This window comes from Aethalodelphis obliquidens, unplaced genomic scaffold (assembly GCF_003676395.1).
Source record: "Aethalodelphis obliquidens isolate GAN/ISIS:26980383/991018 unplaced genomic scaffold, ASM367639v1 scaffold113, whole genome shotgun sequence".
Classification (NCBI taxonomy): Eukaryota; Metazoa; Chordata; class Mammalia; order Artiodactyla; family Delphinidae; genus Aethalodelphis; species Aethalodelphis obliquidens.
Genome location: NW_020838057.1, coordinates 162676 through 184161, shown reverse-complemented (window position 1 = coordinate 184161; position 21486 = coordinate 162676). Strand labels below are relative to the sequence as shown.

At 56.9% G+C, this 21486-nt stretch overlaps 2 protein-coding genes across 4 annotated transcripts; both read right to left on the bottom strand.

Moving 5' to 3' along the window:
- Nucleotides 1–582: 582 nt before the first annotated feature.
- On the bottom strand, nucleotides 583–9315 carry SLC27A5 (solute carrier family 27 member 5). The gene is made up of 9 exons (XM_027097415.1): nucleotides 7328–9315; nucleotides 6728–6937; nucleotides 6169–6327; nucleotides 4167–4291; nucleotides 3078–3272; nucleotides 2904–2994; nucleotides 1683–1881; nucleotides 1035–1413; nucleotides 583–951 (listed from the first exon to the last, which is right to left on the bottom strand). The coding sequence occupies exons 1-9, from the start codon at nucleotides 8013–8015 to the stop codon at nucleotides 775–777; spliced, it is 2223 nt and encodes a 740-aa protein (XP_026953216.1). The 5' UTR covers nucleotides 8016–9315; the 3' UTR covers nucleotides 583–774.
- A 98-nt stretch (nucleotides 9316–9413) lies between these two features.
- ZBTB45 (zinc finger and BTB domain containing 45) lies at nucleotides 9414–14258 on the bottom strand. Of its 3 annotated transcripts, none has more exons than XM_027097402.1 (3): nucleotides 14157–14258; nucleotides 10818–12102; nucleotides 9414–10193 (listed from the first exon to the last, which is right to left on the bottom strand). In XM_027097402.1, exons 2-3 carry the CDS (start codon nucleotides 12100–12102, stop codon nucleotides 9937–9939), a joined length of 1542 nt encoding a protein of 513 aa, XP_026953203.1. In that variant the 5' UTR covers nucleotides 14157–14258; the 3' UTR covers nucleotides 9414–9936. The 3 variants fall into 3 exon arrangements, with proteins under 3 accessions (XP_026953203.1, XP_026953202.1, XP_026953204.1); XM_027097401.1 differs by lacking the exon at nucleotides 14157–14258 and adding an exon at nucleotides 13611–14150; XM_027097403.1 differs by lacking the exon at nucleotides 14157–14258 and adding an exon at nucleotides 13827–14150.
- Nucleotides 14259–21486: the final 7228 nt, after the last annotated feature.

Below are 21486 nucleotides of genomic sequence, written 5' to 3'. Positions count from 1 at the left end.
CTCAGGCTGCACACAGCGCCCGGCCGCCGCCACTGACCGGAAGATCCTCATAGCAAACCCACCTTAAAGTGCCCAGGGGCCCGTGGGACCATGATACTGCCTCGGGGACGTCACCCAGCAACAACTGCTCCTGCTAACATCCCCCTGCCCACTGCTCCCACAATGGACCCTAAGACACTGTGTACTCTGTTCTCCAGAAGGCTCTGCCTCTGCTTCCCCCAGAGGGACTTGCCACGGGGCCTTTGCACATGCACTCTGCCAGACACACTCCTCCCCCAGTCACACCCTTCTTGCCTCAGTCCAACGCCCTCTGGCTTTTGTCAGACTGCCCATCATGGCACTTCTCCCCACATCCTCCAGACCACGCCCACATCCACTGGCCTAGCCAAGCCTCAGCTGCATCAGAGGCCACAAATGACCCACAGATAGAATTGTCTCTCCACCTGGGGTGGCTGTGGGCCTGCGGGCTCCTCCCACACCCCTGGCCTTGACCACTCCTCAAGTGGGAGGGGGGGACCCTGAGGTAAGTGAGGGCACCGGCCCCTGCACTCCTTGCTTGTTTCCCCATCCACACAGACATCTGTGTACACATCCAAGTTTATTCTCGCTCTGCTGCGGGGCCAGGGTCATCCCACACTGTGCAGCTGGGGATAAGGAGAGGCTGGGATTCCTGACGACGCCGTGCAGGTCTGGGGTGTGGGTGACGATACAAGAGGGGGTGGTGATCAGCGTTGGGCCTAGTGCCTTCGGACGTCCTGTGGGCTGACCCGATGGTTAGAGTCTCCAGGCTCCCTCACATACTGCCCGGTATATGTCTGGAGTCAGGGGCCGGAAGGCTCGGGCCTGGTTGTCCAGCAGGTACAGGGGGTCAGCAACAATGCCCACGTTGAAGCCCTCGCGCACCAACCGCGACTTCACCAGTTTGAACGTGCTTGTGATCTCCAAGGCGTCCTGCAAGGGCAGGGACTGTAACCCCGACTGTGACTGTCCCGCCGAGACCTCCCACCCACCTACTCCAGCCACGGTGAGCTCACCTGAATACGAATGAAATGAGGGGCAGCGTAGGCGGGGAGCCACGTGCGCACGTGCTGGTACAGCCTCTGCCCATCAAACGCCTGGCCGGGGGCCAGCTGCACGGCAGCCATGCCCACCTTGCCCTCACATCCTGTGGAGCACATGCATCCTCGGCGGACCCACCTCACAGTGCCCGCGACTGACTCTCTCCCCTGGGTCCCAGCAGCCCCCCACCTGTAACAAAGCTCCGGCACCACCCACAAAGCAATTGGGGGGTTAGAATGAGGTGAACCCTCCGCACCTGGCACAGGCACACCGTAGACGTTCACCTCCTGCAGGAAGTCCACGAGTGACAGCACGCCCTCCACTTCCCGCGTGGACACGTTCTCACCCTTCCACCTGCGGGGTTGGAGGGGGTGCTGGGACCAGGGCCCAGGAAAGGAGGCCCCGCCCCTGACCAAGCCCCGCCTCCTGGCGACTAGGCCCCATCCCCTCTGGAATTCAGAAGTCCCGCCCCTGGAAAGGAGAGGCCCCGCCTCCTTCCACAAGCCCTGCCCCCTCCGGCATCTACAAGTCTCGCCCCTGGAAAGGAGACGCTCCGCCTCCTGTCCACGAAGCTCCGCCCCCTCCAGAATCCAGAAGCCCCGCCCTGAGAAACCCCGCGGGACCGGAAGGTGTCCCCGAGGCGGTCGCGGAAGTAGAGGAAGCCTTCGTCGTCCAGGGCCAGCACGTCCCCGGTGTTGTAGTAAAGGTCGTTCGGGCGCCGCACGTTCTTCACCAACTTCCTTTCTGTGTGCTCCCGGGGCCCACGGTAGCCCAGGAAAGGTTGGTGACGCAGCACCTGGGTCAGCAGGAGCCCTGCCTCCCCTGGGGGGTAGGAGTGGGAGTCCAGCATTAGCCGTGGACGAGGACATCAGGAGCCCACCAGGCCGCGGCCGGGACTCTGCCAGAGAAGAGACAGAGAGAGACCCAGAAACAGATCCAGAGACAGAAAATGAGAGGCAGAAGGAGAGGGAAGGTGGCGTCAGGGAGTCCATTAGAAATAGGGGGACCACCGCCGCGGAAAGGAGCCCGGAGGAGTCTCTGCAGGGAGTGTCGGGAAGGGAGAAGCTGGGGGGACGAATGAGTCTTCAGATGCTGCGAAGTCGAGCTTGCGGAAGGACAGTTAAGGCTCGTACTGTGTGGCCCCACAGGGGCAGAAATAGAATCAGAGGGTGGAAATTGCAGGGAGGCAGCTGGGGTCAATATAAAGAAGATCCTTCCAATCACCAGTTATCTGTCAGTGTGATGGGCTGTTCCAGGGGGTAGTCAGCAACTTTGCACGTGTGCACATAGGGGCTGGGTTCATTCACTCAACAAACTGACCGCTGGCCGTGGGCCAGACAACATGCTGGGGGTAGATATTCAATAATTGTATGTATAGCACAATACCTGCCACATAGTAAATGTTATCTAAGTGTTTAAAAAAAAAAAAGAAAAGAAAAGAAATAGGGAAAGGCTAACAAGGATGGACGAGGGAGAGAGGCAAATGGTGGTGGGAAGAGAGAGATTCCGCCAGGACCTTGCAACGCCCCCGGAGAGAAGACCCTAGGAGAAGGTTCAGGACAAGAGACTGATGCCTGGGAGGATGTGACTTCCACAGAAAGCTCAAGAGAACAACTCAAATGGACAAGAGGTTGAGGCAGAAGAGCTGGGCAGAGCTGACAAGCTGAGAGGGAGAGGGCCCCGGACCGCTGTCAGACAGGCCTGGGACTCAGGGTCCAGGTGAGGACTGCAGACACCACCACTGGACATCAACCTCAAGGCTTTGGGTGGCTTGTTCCAGCCACGGAGGAGACCTAGGGTCTCCGCCCTCCCCACACCCAGGGAAGGTCCCCCAGCCCCCATACCTGGCCTCGCAGGGATGCAGAGGCCCCAGTTGTCCCTCACAGGCTCCTCTGTCTCCATGTTGTACTGTACAAGCTCGAAGGGGGACAGCATCTGAGTGGAGGGTGGGGAGGTGTCAGCAGAGGTCCTGTGGGCTCAGCCTCAATCAGGGCCACTGTCACGCCCAACACACTCACTCGAAGGAAGCAGCTTGTCTTGCCCTGGGCCCCACAGCGCCCTGGATAGTTGACAAAGCCACCGTTGCCTTCCGTGGAGCCGTAGACTTCCCAGATCCGAATGGGGCCAAAGCGCTGCTGGAAGGTCTCCCACACTTCTGCCCGGAGTCCACTGCCAATCGCCAGGCGGACTTTATGTGTTCGGTCCTCTGGCCGCTGCAGGGACATCCCAAGAAGGGTGAGGAGGTGCCCTCGGGTGTGCCCAGGAACCCTTACCCGGGAGGGCTATCTTGGGTCCTGACCTGAGCAGCTACCTGGGAGGTGATGGGGGGTCTTTACCTAGGTGATCTACCTGAGTTCTTACTTGAGCAGTTACCTGGAGTCTGTACCTGGAGAGTTACTTGCAGGGGTTACCTGGGAACCTTACCTGGAGAGATATCTAGGGGCGATGGGAGGCCTCATCTAGGGTCTTACCTAGGGGAAGCATCTGGGGTCTTATATAGGGGTAGTTACCTGAAGATTTTACCTGGGGGGGCGGGGTTAACTGGAGGCCTTACCAGGAGGGGTTACTTGGGGGCCTTTACCTGAAGGTAACCTGGGGAGTGACTTGAAGCTTTATCTTGGGGAGTTATCTGGGAGCCTTACTTGGGGGTAGTTACCAGGAACCTTCCCCTGAGGGGTGACCTAGAGACTATATTTGGAAGGATACCTGGAGATCTTGCTTAGAGACAGTTACCCAGGGTCCATACATCATTGATACACAGCATGAGGCCAGCTCGCATCTAGTGAGTTTATCCTGAGCCACGCCCTGTTCTAGGCACTTTACGTGTTTAATTCTCACAATACCCCCTTGAGGTATTATTCCTGATTTCCCAAAGAGGACACTGAGGCTGAGAGACGTGAAGTCACCTGCCCGAGATAGCACCGCTGTTCATCAGAGCAGCCATGATTGGAAACCTTGTGTGGGACTCGCTGTCCGTGCCTCTTGTCTGGGGTGTTCTATTGATACCTGAGGGACCTTGCTTGAGTCCTGGACTGAATCTACCTGAGATCTTTACCTGGGGTGATTCCTGGGGTGTTCACCTTGGAGCCCTAATCTTAGCACCTCACCTGGGGAGTGTTGCACAGGTACCGCAGGACCTCGCCCACATACTGGATCACAGTCACGCCGTGCTGCCGACAGTCGTCCCAGAAGCAGGAGGCAGAGAACTTGGGAGCCAGGACACAGGTCACTCCTTGGAGGGAGGAGAGGAAAGGGTTTCAGGTCATGCTTCCAAACCACTGTGAGAAGCTGCTTTGATCACCTGGCTGTGGCCCCTGAAACCCAAGATGACATCAGGCTCATCTCTGTGTTGCTGGCCCAGCCAAAACTATTCCCATGAGAAGAGCACAGCCTAGCCTGAGTTTGAATCCCGTCTCCAGTATGTGTGGAAAGCTCGGTGCCTGGTACAAAGTGAGCACTGCCGAATAAGGGCTGTGAGTAGGAATCACTCTTGATTGTGATAACTGTCTTAGGAATGTCTAGCTCGGCAAATGGATAGATGGATGAATGGGTAGGTGGATGGAAAGGTGGGTGGAAGGGTGGATGGGTGATGGGTGGGTGGGTTGGTGGATGGATATATGGATGTTCTGAAGGATGGACACATGGATTAATACATCTTAGGGGCCACTACATGCACTCCAGGAAATTGCTCCCTCCTTTTCTGATCCCCTCCTCTGCAGCTGGCTCTGTGGATGGCACTCTCCTTACCTCAACCCTAATCCTCAACAAAACCCCGAAAGCTAAATATCATCCCTGCACCCAAAGGGACGATGGCTCGTGTGCTTGGTGAGGTAGCAAGCATGTGTCTTCTTCGAGGCTGTATCTTGACAGAGGTGAAATAGAATGCCCTCTCTGTGAAAATGGATGCTGGGTCCTTGAAACCGATAGCTTTGTTAGCAACTCCTAGTGAAATGCCTGGATTCTGGAAAGGTTTTCAAGAGCTGCTAAAGCCAGGGGGGAGGTTGATAAGGATTTTTCCAGTGAAAGCTTCCCAATTCTTCTTAGCCTAAGGTAGGATCCCAGTTTTGAGCAGCCTCCAACGTGACAAATTAGGAGGCACTTTGCACCCCACCAAGGTTCTTGACAAGAATAATTGGACTGAATCTGAAAACATCTCTAGAGGGAACATCTAGTCTACCAGGAAGTGTGGGAGGGAGAGGAGCAGAGACCAAGCAAGCAAGTACAATGAGAACAGTTTATCTGCAAAAAGGCAGTAAGACAATTGGGGAAATTTTTAACATGAAGTGCACATCAGATAATATCAAAGAGTTACTGTTAATTTTTTCAGGAGTGATGATCACTCTGGTTACAGTTTTTTAAGGCCTTACCCGTTAGAGATACATACTGCAATATTTACCAACAAAAAGATAGTGTCTAGGATTTGCTCCAAAATAATCCAGAAAGAAGGAAGGGAGTACATATGAAATAAAATTGGCAACATGTTAACAATTGTTGAGGCTGGGTGAGGATATGGGAAGCATCATCAAACTGACTGCTCTGCTTTAGTGTATGTTTGAAATTGTCCATGATTTTAAATTTTTTTAAATAAAATATGAGTAAAAAGACAAGTGGGAATAAGGGGGAGGCGATAAACGAAACACAGAAGAGCAGAATGCTGATGGTGGCTGAAGCTGGGTGGTGAGTACTTGACGATACATGTAGAGAATTTTAGAAATTTTTATATTTCAAAATTTTCCATGTTAAAATTTCAGGGAAAAAACAACAACAACAACAACAAAAAACAGACCAGCGCAGTCTGTTGACAGAATTCATGGTCAGGTGTCTAGGGAGACGACAACCGGATGGAACGTTTGGTGAGTGTTCCCTCACTGGCTCCGCCTGTGACGATGATAGATACGAGTGACCAACACTCACATCAGCTCTTTCACCTCCCAACTACAGCACAGCCATTAAGGACTGTCTGGGTGTCCAGCCCTCTGTCCAGGTAGCCCTGGGGCTCACTGTCCCTTGTCGAAGGTAAGAACCTGGGGTGCTGGGTAACCTATGGGGCTTTGACATCAAGTCTGGCAGTCCTGTGGATTGGGGGGTGGTCCTCAGCGAAGGGCTTACCAAGCTCCAGGCAGCTAAGGACCCCAAGGACCAGCCCCATCGTGTGGTACAGAGGCAAGACCGTGTAGACCACGTCATCAGCTGTGACCCCACACAGGGTCAGCATCCCGCTTATCTGCAGCGCCCGCTCGTACGTGAGGATGGCTGGCTTCGGGAGCCCTGGGGGAAGAAGCAATGGGAAGAGTGGGGTGGTGCACAGACAGCACTAGAGGGACCCGCACGCAGGAGTGGGTCTCCAGGATCAGGTCTGCACAGTCAGGGGTCTGAGGCTCTCGAAAGGTGGTCAAGTATGGGACCTGTGGGCGCGTTTAGGGAGGACACGTTGGACTGGAGTTCAGAGGCTGAATTCCAAAGTTCAGGGTTTCAGTGGCTCTTTACTGGGCAGAGGCAGGATTCTGGCACTGACCATTCAAATAACACTGGGGGTCAGAGTTCGGCCAGGTGTCAAAATCAAAGGGCAGGGTGGGTTTCAGAGGTCAAGTTTGAGGCACAGGTCAGGCTTGGAGTCATGTCAGCAGAAGGGTTCAGAGGTTGGGCTAGGACTGCTGGGCGCCCTCACCGGTGGTCCCCGAGGTGTAGATGAACAGGGCTGGGCTTCTCAGCTTGATCTCAGCTCGAAGGTCAGCGGGCACGGGGTCTGAGGGTGCCGCATCAAGGGCAGCCCCCAGAGCCCTCACCCCCGGCGTGGGGGAGGAGTGGCTGAGGTAGAAGCAGCGGATGTTCTCTGCCTGCAGCTTGGGAAGGACCTCCTCCAGGTTCTCGCGGAGGCCTGTGGGAATGGGTCAGAGGAGGAATTCAGAGGAGGCCCACCTTTGAGGTGGGGGGGGACCCGAGATGTGGGAGAGGAGCCCACTGCCAGCCATGGAGGAAGCAGCCAGCAGAGAAGAGCATCTGCCTTATCTGTAAAGAACCCCGTAATTGTATTGGGGGGCAAAAAAAGTTGAAATAGCCATGTTGAAGAAAACACAAAGCAAAGCCCTGGTGCCCTCAGAATTACTTCCCAGCAACTAAGTTTTGGCCCTAATTGCCTGGGGGTGGGTGAGGGGCGCGGAGCTCTTGCCCAGCCCCCACCAGGACCCTCTGAACAGCAATCCTCCACGTCTGTCTCCTGCCCCTGTCCCCACCACATCCGACCTCCGCTGGTCTCTGAGGTCCTCACCTGGGTCCACCACCAGCACCCGAGCCCCAGAGCTCAGCACCGAGTGCACCAGGGGCGCCCCCCGGCCGTGTGGATTAATCCAGGCCACCGGACAGCCCAGCTTGGCCAGCCCGAGCCACAGGCCCAGGGCAGGAATGGTCTGCGAGGGCAGCACGAGGAGGGCAGTGGGCTCCTGAGCGCGGGGTCCCGTGGCGTCGCCCAGCTCGGCCTTCATGACCCACGCCGCCCGGCAGGCCCTGGCGTCCAGCTCCCCGAAGGTGACCGAGCGGCTCCCCGGCCCCGTCCACACCAAGATCGCTCTCCCTGGCTGCGCTCGCACCCGCCGCTCGAAGGAATCTACGAAGGTGTCAGGTGGCTGCCGGCTCAAGCGCACCTGGATGTTCAGGCCCAGGCGGAGAACCTTGAAGATGTAGGCCAGGTCTGCAGGCAGCCAGCGCAGCCCTGGGGGCGGCTGCGTGGGCAGCAGAGCCAGTGTGAGGGCCGCGGCCGCCAGGCTCAGCCAGTGGGGCATCCAGGGCCCGAGCCAGGGCCACGCCAGCACAGCCAGGACCAGCAGCCCACAGCAGGCAGAGTCTCCCAGGAGCCAGCGCAGAGCCAGGGCCACTGCTGCAGGCCACGAGGACTGCCCCAGGCCTCGCAGCAGCAACAGCAGCAACAGCAAGAAGGCCAGTCGTCCCCAGATGCCCATCGTACCTGCTCCTGCCTCAGGGACACGTCCAGGAATGCCCACCTCTTGCCCGGGCTGATAACCCGTCAGCCCCACCCCCTGGCGGTGACCCAGAGGCTGCTGGCCATGGCGGTGGTTCCAGGACTCTGCCTCCAGCCCTTCTTAACCCCAACTGTTTGTTTCACTCTGCCTGGTCTTCCGCGTGGCTCCAGCCCCTCTGCCTCTGTCCCCCACGCTGTGCCCCAGGCACTTGGGAAATAGGCAGAAATCCCTCTCTCAGGAAACTGAACTTCCAGCCATGCCAAATGCAAATTCAGCAGGATAGCAGGGCAGCTCTGGTTGTAAGCACTGCCTTCCCATCTGCAAACCTCACCAGGAAGTTCTCCTGTGGCAACTACTTAATCTGAATCTTCCAGGAGATGGGGCCTGGCTGGAATGAGCCCCCAGCCTCCTGCCAGGTACACAGCAGGTGCTCAGTAAGCCCTTGAACACCTGCAGTGCCCGAATTCAAACCCAGCTCTGACCCCCAACCCATGTGGTCCACTCTGACTCTCTGCCTTACCCTTGTCATCAGTGGGGACCATGCTCAGGGTTCAGGAGGCTGAACTCTGCCTGGAATGTGGGTCTGGCAGTCTATGCACGGTTGGACCAGGAAAGCCTTAGCCCCCCTCCTCTGGGAGGCAGTCACAGGGGGTAGCGCAGAGAAACGTTGCCATTGGCCTAGGATCACAGCAAGCTGGGCTACTGGAGCGCCCTACAGGCCACACCCCCCTCACCGGCTCCAGATACTTTGGACCGGGGTGCCCAGGCCACGTGCCGACAGTGCGATGGGGCACGCGGACAGTAGCCTCGAACTGACACTGGTTGGCCATCTTCCGCAGCCCAGTGGGCAGCCCAAGGGTCCCGGCTGCCGCTTTCTGCCCTGCCCCCACCCCAGCCCTGCCTGGCACTTCCGGCCTTGCCGGCCAGGACAGCTATCCTGGGGCTCGGACCCCCTAGTGGCAGCCTGGCCCCAAAGACCCCCTGGACCCCCAAAAGCGCGGTGCTCAACCAGAGGAGAAGTCTGAAGGCTAGAGATTCTGTCTGGAAGATATGGGGGGAGGGGCCTCGAAATCTTTATCTTGGGCGGCAGCAGCTGGGATTGTGGCTGCGAATTTCCCACACGTGGCCTCCCTCTCCGAGACCCGCCTGTACCCCTCCCCACAGGACCGAGGGCTCTGGGAGAGTCAAGCGCCAGTCATACGTGCACCCCACTCCCACCCAGAGAACAGAGACACGAGATGGCAAAGTGGATCATCCGCTCGCAGCCCAAAGGAGCCCAGGGAGCAGCAGGGATGCTGCCAGGGACAGGGGCACTGAGGCCCAACACCCACAGTCGGTCTGTGAGGAAGAGGAACACACGGGTCCGGGAGCACATGCTTCCAGCTTTCGGCCCCACGGCCCACAGTCCTTTATTACAGAGCAGGGGTCCCAAGACCAGGCCTCAGTCCATGATGGGCCCACCTGAGACGCCCCAGGCGCCAGATGAGGGAGGATTAGCTCGGGTCGGGGAGCTGGGGACATTTCCCGGCTTGACACAGGGGCAGGGGAGCAGACCCCACCCCACTCATGGGAGGGGAGGGGCGTGAACCAGAGTCGGAGCCATGAATCCTAGGCCCTGCACCATGGTTGAGCCCTAGTTCAGGTTGGAGATGATCCAGTTCTCAGAGGTGGTCGGGTCCCTGACCATCCCCAGCCAGCCCCCACCCGGAGGGCCGAGTACGTAGGAGGAGAGGAATAAGGCGGGCTGGGCTGGAGAGAAGGGTGGAAGCAGGAGAAGGGCCTGATCTCAGGAGAAAGCGTGGGCTGGTGGCGGGAACGTGGTCAAGTGGCCGCGGCAGGCGTGACAGCGGGTGGGGCTTGACCGATCCCTCGGTGGGCGTGGCCAGGCCCCATGCCCGGATCAGGGCGCAGGGTGCGCGGCCAGGTGGCGCTCCAGCAGCGCGCGGTGCGAGAAGACCTTGCCGCAGGCGGGGCACGGCGCGCGCTCCGGCCGGTGGGTGCGCATGTGCACGTTGAGCGAGCTCTTCTGCGTGAAGCGCTTGGCGCAGACGGCGCACTGGAAGGCGCGCACGCCCGTGTGCGTGACCATGTGCTTGAGCAGGTAGTCGCGCAGCGAGAAGGATCGCCAGCACACGGCGCACTGGTGGGGCTTCTCCCCTGCGGGCGACAGGGCGGGCAGCAAACTCAGGTCAGGTGGGGAAGGGCCCCGGGGCGCCTTTGCCGGCAGGGACTCCCCTCCCCAACCGGACCAGCCATCCATCCGGAATCCCCCCGCCCGGCAGCGACGCCCCTCTCCCCGACCCTTAGGGTCATACCGGGATGTCACTGCCTGTCTGTGACCCACAACTCCAACAGGTAGCCTCCCAGCGGGGACCCCCGCAGGTCTGGGACATCGTTGCCCACCGAGGCTGACCACTCAGGTCTACCCCCACCTCCAGGGACCTTCCCGCCCCCAAACCGCACCGTGCCTGGCACAGGGCCGCGGGCTACCCCTCCCCCATCCCTGCCACGCTCACAGAGCGTTCTGGACTGTCTGGTCGCTGGCCACCATTCTGGGGACAGTCTAGCAAGGCCCAGCACCCTTACACTGGGAAAGACCCCGGCATACCTACCCCCTCCCTTCTGGCTGCTATCATGTTCCAGGGGTGACAGAGTAGGCTGCCCCCCTCCCCCTGAATCAGACAGGGGGAGACAGGCTGTGTTTGACCCCTAGGGTCATCAAGTATTAACAAAAAGCCTATCTCCAACGATCAAGAGGCTCAGAGACCCAGCCCGGCTCACCCGAGTGGATGAACATGTGCTTGGTGTAGTTCTTCCGGGAGCTGAACGTCTTGTGGCAGTGACTGCACTCATAGGCGGGCGGCTCGGCACCCGGGGCGCGCGCAGGGGTGGTCGACGGGGCTGCGCTGGGAGCGGCCGGTGGGGCCGGGGCCTCCCCTAGAGGCGCGCTGGGAGCTGCGTCCGGCTGGAGCGCTGGGTAGAAGGCGGGTGGGGGCGCAGGGGCCGGCCCCGAGGGCGCGGGAGGGGGTTGCGCTGGCGGCCCGGGAGCGCCCAGATGAAAGGGGAAAAGCGCGACGGGCGGCCCGGGGGTCTTTACGCCAGGTGGGCGGGGTCCGGATAGGACACAGTCGGGCGGGGCAGGGGTCTCGGCGGGACAGCCTTCAGGGGCGGTTTGATCTCCGTCTTGCCAAGCGGAGACGTAGCTGTCGGGGAACACGTCCTCGGCAGCCGAAGTCCCCCGGAGGAAGTCCCGCCCGGCGCCGCCGTAATCGGAGAGGCCGGCGGGCGCAGGCGGCTCCTCGCGCGCGCCGTCCGCGGCCGCGGGTAGGAAGCCGGCGGCGCAGTCGGGGAAAGAAGGGGGCGCCTGGCCCTCACCCGGGCCGCCGCCTTCGCCATCCTCGCCGTCGGTCTCCTCATCGGTCTCGTCGTCGTCGTCGTCCGCGCCGTCGTCTGGCGCAGCGGTCAGGGCAGGGTCGGCATCCGATCCCTCCGCCTTGGCAGGCGCGGGGGGCGCGGGCAGCTGCAGGCGCGCGGGCTGGCGCTGCTTGCGTGTGTGCGCGGCACCGGGGTGGCCCGGGGGGCGCGCGGCCAGCAAGTGGCGCAGGCGGTGGCGCAGCTGCGCGGGCGCGAGCGGCGGGGGCACGGGCGTGGGCAGGGGCGCGGGCGCGGGGGGGCCCGGGGCAGGGGCGCGGGCGCGGGCTATGATTTGCGTGCATTCGTCTATGACCGTCTGGATGCGCAGCACCGACGCGGCTGTGAGCACCTGCAGCGCTTCACCCTGCGCCACCACGAGCGAGCCGCTGTAGAGGAACTCGACGAGCTGGCGCACCGTCTGCGCGGGCACCACAGGCGGCACGCGGATCTCAGAGTGGCCGAGCAGCAATTTGTCTTGGAAGAAGGGCGAGCCGGCGGCCAACACGCAGCGGTGTGCACGCAGTGAAGCCTCGCGGATGCGCACAGTCACGTCACAGAAGTGCCCACCCAGCCGCTGCCCGTTGAGGGTCTCAAGCAGGGATCGGGAGAAGTTCTGCAGGTGAATGTGGTGCACCGCCTCCGCTGCCGCCATCTGCACCGGACCAGCGGGTGTGGGCAAGAGGAAGTCAGCCAGGGACCCCCCTCTGCCCCAGCGTTCCCATCCCTTCAGCGGGACAGGGCCCAAGGGTGAACCACACCCCCAGGCTTCAGGAACCCCAACCTTCTCCAATGCCCCTGGCCCCTCGAAGTCCTGGTTCCCAACACAGCAGGACTCCCTGCCCCCGCCCCAGGACTTCTGCAGCCCCCTCTACCTCTGAAGCCCCCAGCACACCGCTGTGAGAGGGCTGGGGATACCAAAGGTTTGCTGCCCTCTGGTCTTGCTTACTGCCAGCGTGGGGAACTCCAGGGCTCGCTTCCCCTATTTTGCCCCACCCACCCTTCCCGGAACTCTGGTATCCATAGCCTTCCCCACATCCTCCTCTGACAGGACACCCTGTGGAGGAGAGGGCGGGGACCCCTATCTAGAACAGGCTTCCACGTCTCACCCACTCCCCACCCTGCTGGCTGCGACTCCCACCATGAGTGGCTTCTTTTTGATCTCCCTTGATACAGCCCCCAACCTTGGAACATCCAAGGCCCTGTGCAGGCCGAGGTCTGCTGCCTCAGAACCTGGCTACTTTAACTAGTGTATATGGAAGTCTTCGCAGGGGTGTGGCTGGCCTGAACTGCCTCCGGGGCTAAGCGATTCGGGGTGTGCATAGTCACACAGAGTTGAGACTAGATTGGGCATTAGCCTAGCAGGTGCTCTGCGGGAGGAAAATACATGGTCTCTGGCCCGCTCCAGCACAGCTAGCGGGAGACGCCTCCTGCAGCCTCATGCTTCCTGGAATCTTGATTGGGCCTGTGGGGCGCAGGGTGTGGGTGAGGCACAGAGAGGGGGCTTGTGGACTGTGCAGGGGTGTGTGATTGGTTGGGTGCAGGTGGAGCGGCAGAGGCCTCAAGATCAGCATGGCTGAGCAATATGGACACTTCTTGTTAAACTGTGGCCTCGAAATCCCAGCACTGCCCAGCCTCAGGCACTGGAAAGGGAAAGGGGTACCACCCCCCTGGGAACAATGGGAATCTGAGAAGCTCAGCTACTTCACCAACAAACAGGCAACATGCTTGCTTGGCCTCAGTTTCCCCTCTATCTTAGATACCTGGCTCGCCCCACACCCAGGCCACACACACCTCCAGTCTAGGGGAGAAGCATCAGTCAGGACAAAAGACACACCCTGAGACCCACCCACTCTGCACCAGCCTGGCTCAGGTGAGGCCTCTCTTAACTCCTCGGGGTCTACTTCGGTCTCAGACTCACCCCCTCGGGCGCCTTAAGCCCAAACAGCCTTTCCTTTGCTGGGGCCATTCACGATCCATATCTGACTCCTCAGACCACTCTGCACACCTCCACTGCCCCAGTAACCTCCTCGCGTCCCCCCACCTCCCGGTCTATTCCCAACGCGACAGCCAGAGGGAGCCTGTTCAGACCTAACAGTTCGGGACCCTCCTTCGCTCAGAGCTCTCCAGGCAATTCCTCAAACGGGCCAACTCCGCACGTACCGTTACCTCTGCCACAAGCACCCTTCACCGTCTTTTTTCACCCAGCACCTAAAGGATTTCAAATCCGTGCCCGGGCAACGGGGGCAGAAACCTGCGCCTCAATCCGTAGGGACTGAACCCTTCCTCTTCCGATCCACCCCCGCCGTGCTCCCCAGCAGGCTCCAACTATAGTGCAGGTGCAGCAGAGCCTCTGGGCGCCTCGGAACAAAGGCCCACCTTGAGACGCTGCACCCAGGCGTCCTCGCCACCACGCTTTTGCCCACGCCATGCACTTTGCTCCGAGCACCCTCTCCCGTTCTCTGCGCCATTGCCCGCGCCTCACCCTGAGTCCAGCAGCCCCTTCTCTGATCTGCCCCAGCTGCGCCCGCCCCAGCCCTAGCCGACTAGGTTTCCCGCCTCCGCGCTCTTGCCCGCGAAGTGCCCCCGTCCTGCAGCGCCCCCTCACGTCTGCGGCGCGCGCTCCAAGCCTAGCGCGGGCGCCCCTCCCCGGGCACGCCCCGGCCTCCCCGCCGGCCCTGCGGCAGGGGGATGCCCGCCTGACCCCACCTCCGGCTCCTCCTCAGGCACCAGGCCGGGCGGTGGCCGCCTCCAGCTCACCACTTTCAAGGCCGCACTTCCGGGCCGCAACGCCGGCGGAACCAAAGTCCGCCGCTGCAGCGGCGCGGCGAACTACTAGGTCAGAGCAAGTTTCCGGTGTCTCCATGGAGACTAGTCGCCGCTGCAAGGTCGCACTTCCGACCAAAGTCACAGGGGCTGGGACAACCAGGCAGTGTCGCCCTAGAGACGGGGCGGGGGCGGAACCTGTGCCGTCAATCTGTGGGCCGCACCCACTCGCCTGTGCTGCGGGGCGGAAGAAGGTGAGAGGGAAAGAGGGTGGGAGGGCGGTCGGCTCCGAAGACCCCGGCGGGTCCCGGCAGGTTTAAACCCCACTGCACCCCAGCCTTCCACCCATATGGATGGAGCAGCAGAAGGGCTCGCCCCTGGTGCGGGACTCCAGCCCGAGTGGGGCCTGGGGGCTGCAAGTGGGATGTGGGAGCGGACGCCAACTCGGGCCGGCCCTGAGCCTGGATCCCAGGTAGAAGATGGAGGCAGCCAGACTCGATGCCCCTACACCAGGCCCACCTGCCCCAGGGCGAGTAGTGTTCACTTAGTGCCCTCTGCATGCCACACTCTGGGCCGAAGCTGAGAAAAGAAGGGGAGTGGGGTGTGTGTGTGTGTGTGTGTGTGTGTGTGTGTGTGAGCTGGGTCCTACGTCTGCCAGGAGGGTGGTGAACAGCCAGACTTCAAAGCCCAGAAGACACTTTAGGGGACAGAATCTGTGGGAAGAGCTGTCTGGGCAGAGGAACAGCCGTGATCCGCAAGGGCCTTGAGGTGGGGCTGGTTGTCCAGGACATCCGTGAACCAGGCCCACTAGATGGTGAGGCTGCAGTGGTGGGCTGGCTGGGCCTTGTTCCCTACTCATGGGGGCTGAAGGAAGGCGGGGAGTCGGGGGGAGCGGTGCCTAGACCTCAGTGGACCCCATGCTTTCTGCAGCAGGTGTGGAGTCCAGAGTGGAGGGGCTGACTTCTCTGCTGCCAGTATGAGGACAAGGTCAGCATGCCAGCCTCCTGCCTCAGGCAGCTGCTGAGCGAGCAGCTGTGTTGTAGACGTGTTCTAGATGTGTTGTAGACATGTTCCAGGCAGGGAAGGGAGGGGATGTGCCAGGTGGGAAGCATTCCATGGCCCATGCCCCGAGGAACATTAAATCCCAGTCCCGTGGCCTCATTGTCCTCATTGTCATTGTTCAGAATCTAAGTCCTTCACGATGGCCTGCCCAGCTCACTGGGTCTTCTTCCATCGAACCTCCTCTACCCAGTTCCTATCACTGTTCATTCCTCTCTGGCTTCACAGGCCCCTTGCTGTGCCCACCTCGACCTGTGAGGCTAGGGGTTCATCTGTGTCCTTCACCTTGACAGACAACTATTGCCACTACGACCCAAACGGGAGGACAGTGGACCTAGTGGGCAGCACACATAAGAGGTCCCGAAGGCAGCAGTGGCCGCTCAGACCTCAGCAGGGGAGGCCAGGTGCGGGCAGAGTCAGGGTAGGAAGGAGAGGACACGGGCAGCTTCAGAAACGTTCTCAGCAGATGAGGGTGCGATGGAGGACCTGGCCCTGAAGGAGTGTGAGAGACAAGAGGAAACACCCAAGCCCCGACCCTCCTCAGGCTGCAAAGGAGATGGGAGCAGTGGCCTCCAGCGATACAAGCCTTCAGAAAATGTCTTTTTTTTTTTTTTTGCGGTACGCGGGCCTCTCACTGTCGCGGCCTCTCCCGTCGCGGAGCACAGGCTCCGGATGCGCAGGCTCAGCGGCCACAGCTCACGGGCCCAGCCGCTCCGTGGCACGCGGGACCCTCCCAGACCGGGGCACAAAACCGCACCCCCTGCATCGGCAGGCAGACTCCCAACCACTGCACCACCAGGGAGGCCCAGAAAATGTCTATTTTGCTTTTCTCTCCAAAGACCTTGGCCTGTGATTGTGGGAGCATCTCGAAGAATAAATAGTGTGACTGAGGACGCAGGTTTAAGATCCCAGGGGTGGGCCCATGTGGCCTGCCAATATGGCAAGCTCCCGACCAGGTCTGAGAGTCTTGGAGGCGGTGGGGATGAGAAGGCCACACTGAAGGGAAGAAGCTGAGAGCTCAGGGCAATCACAGACACATGAAAGGAGCAGAGGGAATTGAGCTCCCACATGACTGGGCCTCCTGAGCGGGGAGGCAGGCCCCCACCCCCAGCCACCCAACACACACACACACACACACAGTTTTCATTTTATTTATTTGCTTATTTTTTGGCCGCACTGCACAGCTTGAGGGATCCCAGTTCCCCGACCTGGGATCAAACACGTGCCCCACCCCCCGCAACTGAGAGCATGGAATCCTCACCACAGGACGGCCAGGGAAGCCCCTACAGTTTATGTCAGCAGTCAGGAGGCTCAGCCCCTCCTCCCAGCTCAACCAGGGTCCCCAGCCTCTCTCCAACCTCCTGCCGTGCCAGCCACTGTCCACGGGGGAAGCCCAGTGTTCAGGTCTCCAAGCCCAGCCCTATCCTAGTGGGTCTGGACTGTGCCAGGTGTGGGATGCAGGGCCCAAGACTCAGGCACACACCTCAGTCTGCCAGGAGCTTCCCTCGGCCAGCCCGGGGTTAGACACCAAGGGCGTCCCCAGGAAACAGGGTGGAGACTGAGGGAGGTCCCTGGCAAGGCAGGTACCAGCAGTGGAGGGTTTAGCCCTCCAGACATGCTGAGAGGAAATGGAGAGCCCTTTGGGCTGGGGGAGGGGCAGTGGCAGGATCCCTAATACACCAGAAAGGCCCTAGAAGGAAAGAAACATCCAGATAGACATCAAGGACTGTCACTGAGGGGGTAGAGGTGGCGGGGCCGGGGGGGGGGGGGGGAATAATTGCTACTTCAATTTGCTTTTATATTTGAAAGACAACGAACCTCCTACTAGCCCTGTGGCCTGAAGAAACTGTGGGGAGGAGGAGACCTAAACTGAAATAACAATCTTAACTGCACAACTACTGATGTCGCTTCTCCAGGGTCCCTGCACCTAGGTCAAGTACCGGGCCCTTGGATTAATTTTCAAAAGTTAAAAAACCCAAATATGTGGAACCTAGAAAAGTGGTACAGATGAACCGGTTTGCAGGGCAGAAATAGAGACACAGATGTAGAGAACAAACGTATGGACACCAAGGGGGGAAAGTGGCGGGGGGGTGGTGGGATGAACTGGGAGATTGGGATTGACATATATACACTAATATGTATAAAATAGATAACTAATAAGAACCTGTTGTCTAAAAAATAAATAAAATAAAATTCAGAAATTCAAAAACAAAACAAAACCAAAAAAACCCCCCAAGAAACAGAAAACAGTAGAGCACACACCAGAGCACTCACACTCTCAAATTAGCAAATATTCTTGTTTTGTCCTTTTTTTTCCCTCCTGGTTTTAGTACACTAAAAATATTTTTTTCAAGTAAAAACCTTTTTTTTTTTTTTAAGTAAAGCTTGTAGGTGAAGGGGAAAGCCCCTGGAGGTGGCACACCTAGGCAATTCTGTCCTTATGGCCTCTTGTTCCATCCCGGTTTAATGCATCCCCTGAGGCCAGATTAAAATGTTTGTTTTAATCAATGTTCTAATCCCTTCCCCTCCCATCCATCATTGCTCCTCGGTGCCCTGGGGCTGGGAGTTCCTGGCACCCTGGCACAGGGGCCCAGTACAGCCTTTCCTACTTCTTTTTTTTTTTTCTTAAACTACTTTTTAAAAAAAATTACTTATTTTTGGCTGTGTTGGGTCTTCTTCGTTGCTGTGCGCGGGCTTTTCTCTAGTTGCCTCAAGAACGGGCTGCTCTTTGTTGCAGTCTGCAGGCTTCTCATTGCGGTGGCTTCTCTTTGTTGTGCACAGGCTCTAGGTGCGCGGGCTTCAGGAGCTGTGGCACACAGGCTCAGTAGTTGTGGCTCGCAGGCTCAGTAGTTGTGGCACATGGGCTTAGTTGCTCCGTGGCATGTGGGATCTTCCCGGAGCAGGGCTCAAACCCGTGTCCCCTGCATTGGCAGGCGGATTCTTATCCACTGCGCCACCAGGGAAGTCCACCTTTCCTACTTCTGAACACCAAACTCTCTGACAGAATTCTCCCATCTCAAGTGCACATATGATCCAGTCATTTTTAGTAAATTTACCATTTTCTGTAACACTTAGCATCCTCCTGTTTTAGAACATTTCTGTCATTCCCAATGAAATCCTCTGCCCATCTACTGCGAGTCTCTGTTCCCACCCTGTCTCAGGCAGCTGCAAATCTAATGTCTCTATAGATTTGCCTGTGCTGGACATTTCATAGCAATGAAACGGCACAATATGAGGTCTCCATCACTTTGCCTCAGGCTGGTGTGCCAGCCACCCAGATGTGAATTTCGTCTGGTTGGATTGTTCCTTGTTTTCCATTCAGGAGCTGTGTGCCCTTGGCTTCAGGTCTGAAAAGCACTTCCCTGCCGAGGTGGGTGACTAATGCAGAAACCTCCCAGGCCTGCTCTTCCAGGCTGTGTTCCTGCTGGGTCCATGGTGGCTGAGGCCCACCCAGACCTGGTTCCCTCCACTCTGCCCTCTTTGTGTTTAAGACACTGATAAACTCTTCTGTTTTTTCTTTTTTATTTTAATTTATATATTTTGGCTGCACCAGGTCTTAGTTGCAGCATGCGGACTTCTTAGTTGTGGCATGCATGCAGGATCTAGTGCCTCGACCAGGGATCAAACCCCAGCCCCCTGCAGTGGGAGCGTGGAGTCCTACCCACTGGATGACCTGGGAAGTCCTAACTCTTTTTATTTTATTTTATTTTTTTTGAAGTATAGTTGATTTACAATGTTGTGTTAATTTCTGCTGTTCAGCACAGTGATTCAGTTATACATATATATATATATATATGTATATACAATTGTTTTTCATATTCTTTTCCATTACCGTTTACCACAGGACATTGAATATAGTTCCCTGTGCTATACAGTAGGACCTTGTTTCTTATCCATCCAATATATACTAGTGTGCATCTGCTAATCCCAAACTCCCAATCCATTCCTCCCCCACCCCCCCTTCCCCTTGGCAACTGCAAGTCTGTTCTCTATGTCTGTGAGTCTGTTTCTGTTCCGTAGATAGGTTCATTTGTGTCATATTTTAGATTCCACATATAAGTGAAATCATACGGTACTTGTCTTTCTCTGTCTGGCTTAGTTCAATTAGTATGATAATCTCTAGGTCCATACATGTTGCTGCAAATGACATTATTTCATTATTTTTTAGGACTATTATTCCATTGTATATATGTACCACATCTTTTAAATTTTATTTTTACTTTAGTTTTTTTTAATTTTATTTATTTATTTATTTTGACTGTGCTGGGTCTTAGTTGCGTCATGTGGACTTCTTAGTTGTGGCATGCATGTGGGATCTAGTTCCCTGACCAGGGATCGAACCTGGGACCGCTGCATTGGGAGAGTAGAGTCTTGCCCACCGGACCGCCAGGGAAGTCCCTGTACCACATCTTCTTTATCCATTCATCTGTTGATGGACATTTAGGTTGTTTCCATGTCTTGGCTATTGTAAATAGTGCTGCTGTGAACACTGGGATGCATGTATCTTTTTTTTTCTTTTTTTGGCCGTGCTGTGAGGCATGTGGGATCTTAGTTCCCCGACCAGGGATTGAACCTGTGTCCCCTGCATTGGAAAGCGGAGTCTTAACCACTGGACTGCCAGGGAAGTCCCTGCGTGTATCTTTTTGAATTATAGGTTTTTTTTTTTGGCTGCGTTGGGTCTTCGTTGCTGTGGACGGGCTTTCTCTAGTTGTGGCTGGGGCTACTCTTCGTTACAGTGCGCAGGCTTCTCATTGCGGCGGCTTCTCTTGTTGCGGAGCATGGGCTCTAGGCACGCGGGCTCAGTAGTTGTGACGCATGGGCTTAGTTGCTCCATGGCATGTGGGATCTTCCCGGACCAGGGATCGAACCCGTGTCCCCGGCATTGGCAGGCGGATTCTTATCCACTGCGCCACCAGGGAAGCCCTGAATTATAGTTTTATCCAGATATATGCCCAGGAGTGAGATTGCTGGATCATATGGCAACTCTATTTTTAGTTGTTTAAGGAACCCCCATACTGTTTTCCATAGTGACTGTATCAATTTACATTCCCACCAACAGTGTAGGAGCATTCACTTTTCTCCACACCCTCTCCAGCATTTATTATTTGTAGCCTTTTTAATGATGGCCACTCTGACGAGTGTGAGGTGGTACCTCACTGTAGTTTTCATTTGCAGTTCTCTAATCATTAGTGATGTTGAGCATCTTTTCATGTGGCTGTTGGCCATCCTTATGTCTTCTTTGGTTAATTCTTTTAACCTCCGGATTCATCTTTTAGAAACAAGGAGGTTGCCTAGTTGCCTGTCTTTGGAAGCTTCCTTGACTCCTTAGCATGTCTAATCCACATCCCCACGTCACCAACTGTCCACAAACAGGCCCTGATGGCTGGTTTGTCCCTGCCCAGGACCCATTCAGGATGGCTCAAGTCCTTTGCTCCCTATTGATCTGGAAGCCTCACCTCTGCTTTTAAAATTAAGGTGATTCACATAACACAAAAATTAACCATTTTAAAGTGAACAATTCAATGGATTTTATTTTTTGTTTGTTTGTTTTTTTTTTTTTTTTTGGCTGTGCCACGTGGCCTGCAAACTTCCCCAACCAGGGATCAATCCTGTGCCCCCTGCATTGGAAGCATGGAGTCCTAACCGCTGGACCGCCAGGGAAGTCCTCTGTGGATTTTAGTATAGTTGCAAGTGGTGTAACTACCACCTCCATTTAGTTCCAAAACATTTTCCTCACTCCAGTAGCTCCTCATTTTCCCCTCCCTCCAGCCCCTGGCAATGAATAATCTCTATGTCTCTATGAATTTGCATATTCTGGATATTTCATAAAAATAGAATCATACAATATGTGGTCCTTTGTGTCTGAGTTTTTCACTTAGCATAACGTTTTCAAGGTTCATGTATGTTGTAGCACATACCAGTACTTTGTTCTTTTTTATGGCTAAGACTCCATTGTATGGAAATACCACATTTATTTTTGCATTCATCAATTGGTGGACATTTGGGTTGTTTCCACCTTTGGCTATTGTGAATAGTGCTGCTGTGAACAGTCCTGTACCAGGATTTGTTTGAACACCCTTTTCAATTCCTTTGGATACATACCTAGGAATTCATTGCTAGATCAAAAAGTTAACTCTATGTTTAGCCATTTGAGGAACTGCCAAACTTTTTTCCAGGATGGCTGCACTATTTTACGTTCCCACCAGCAATGTAG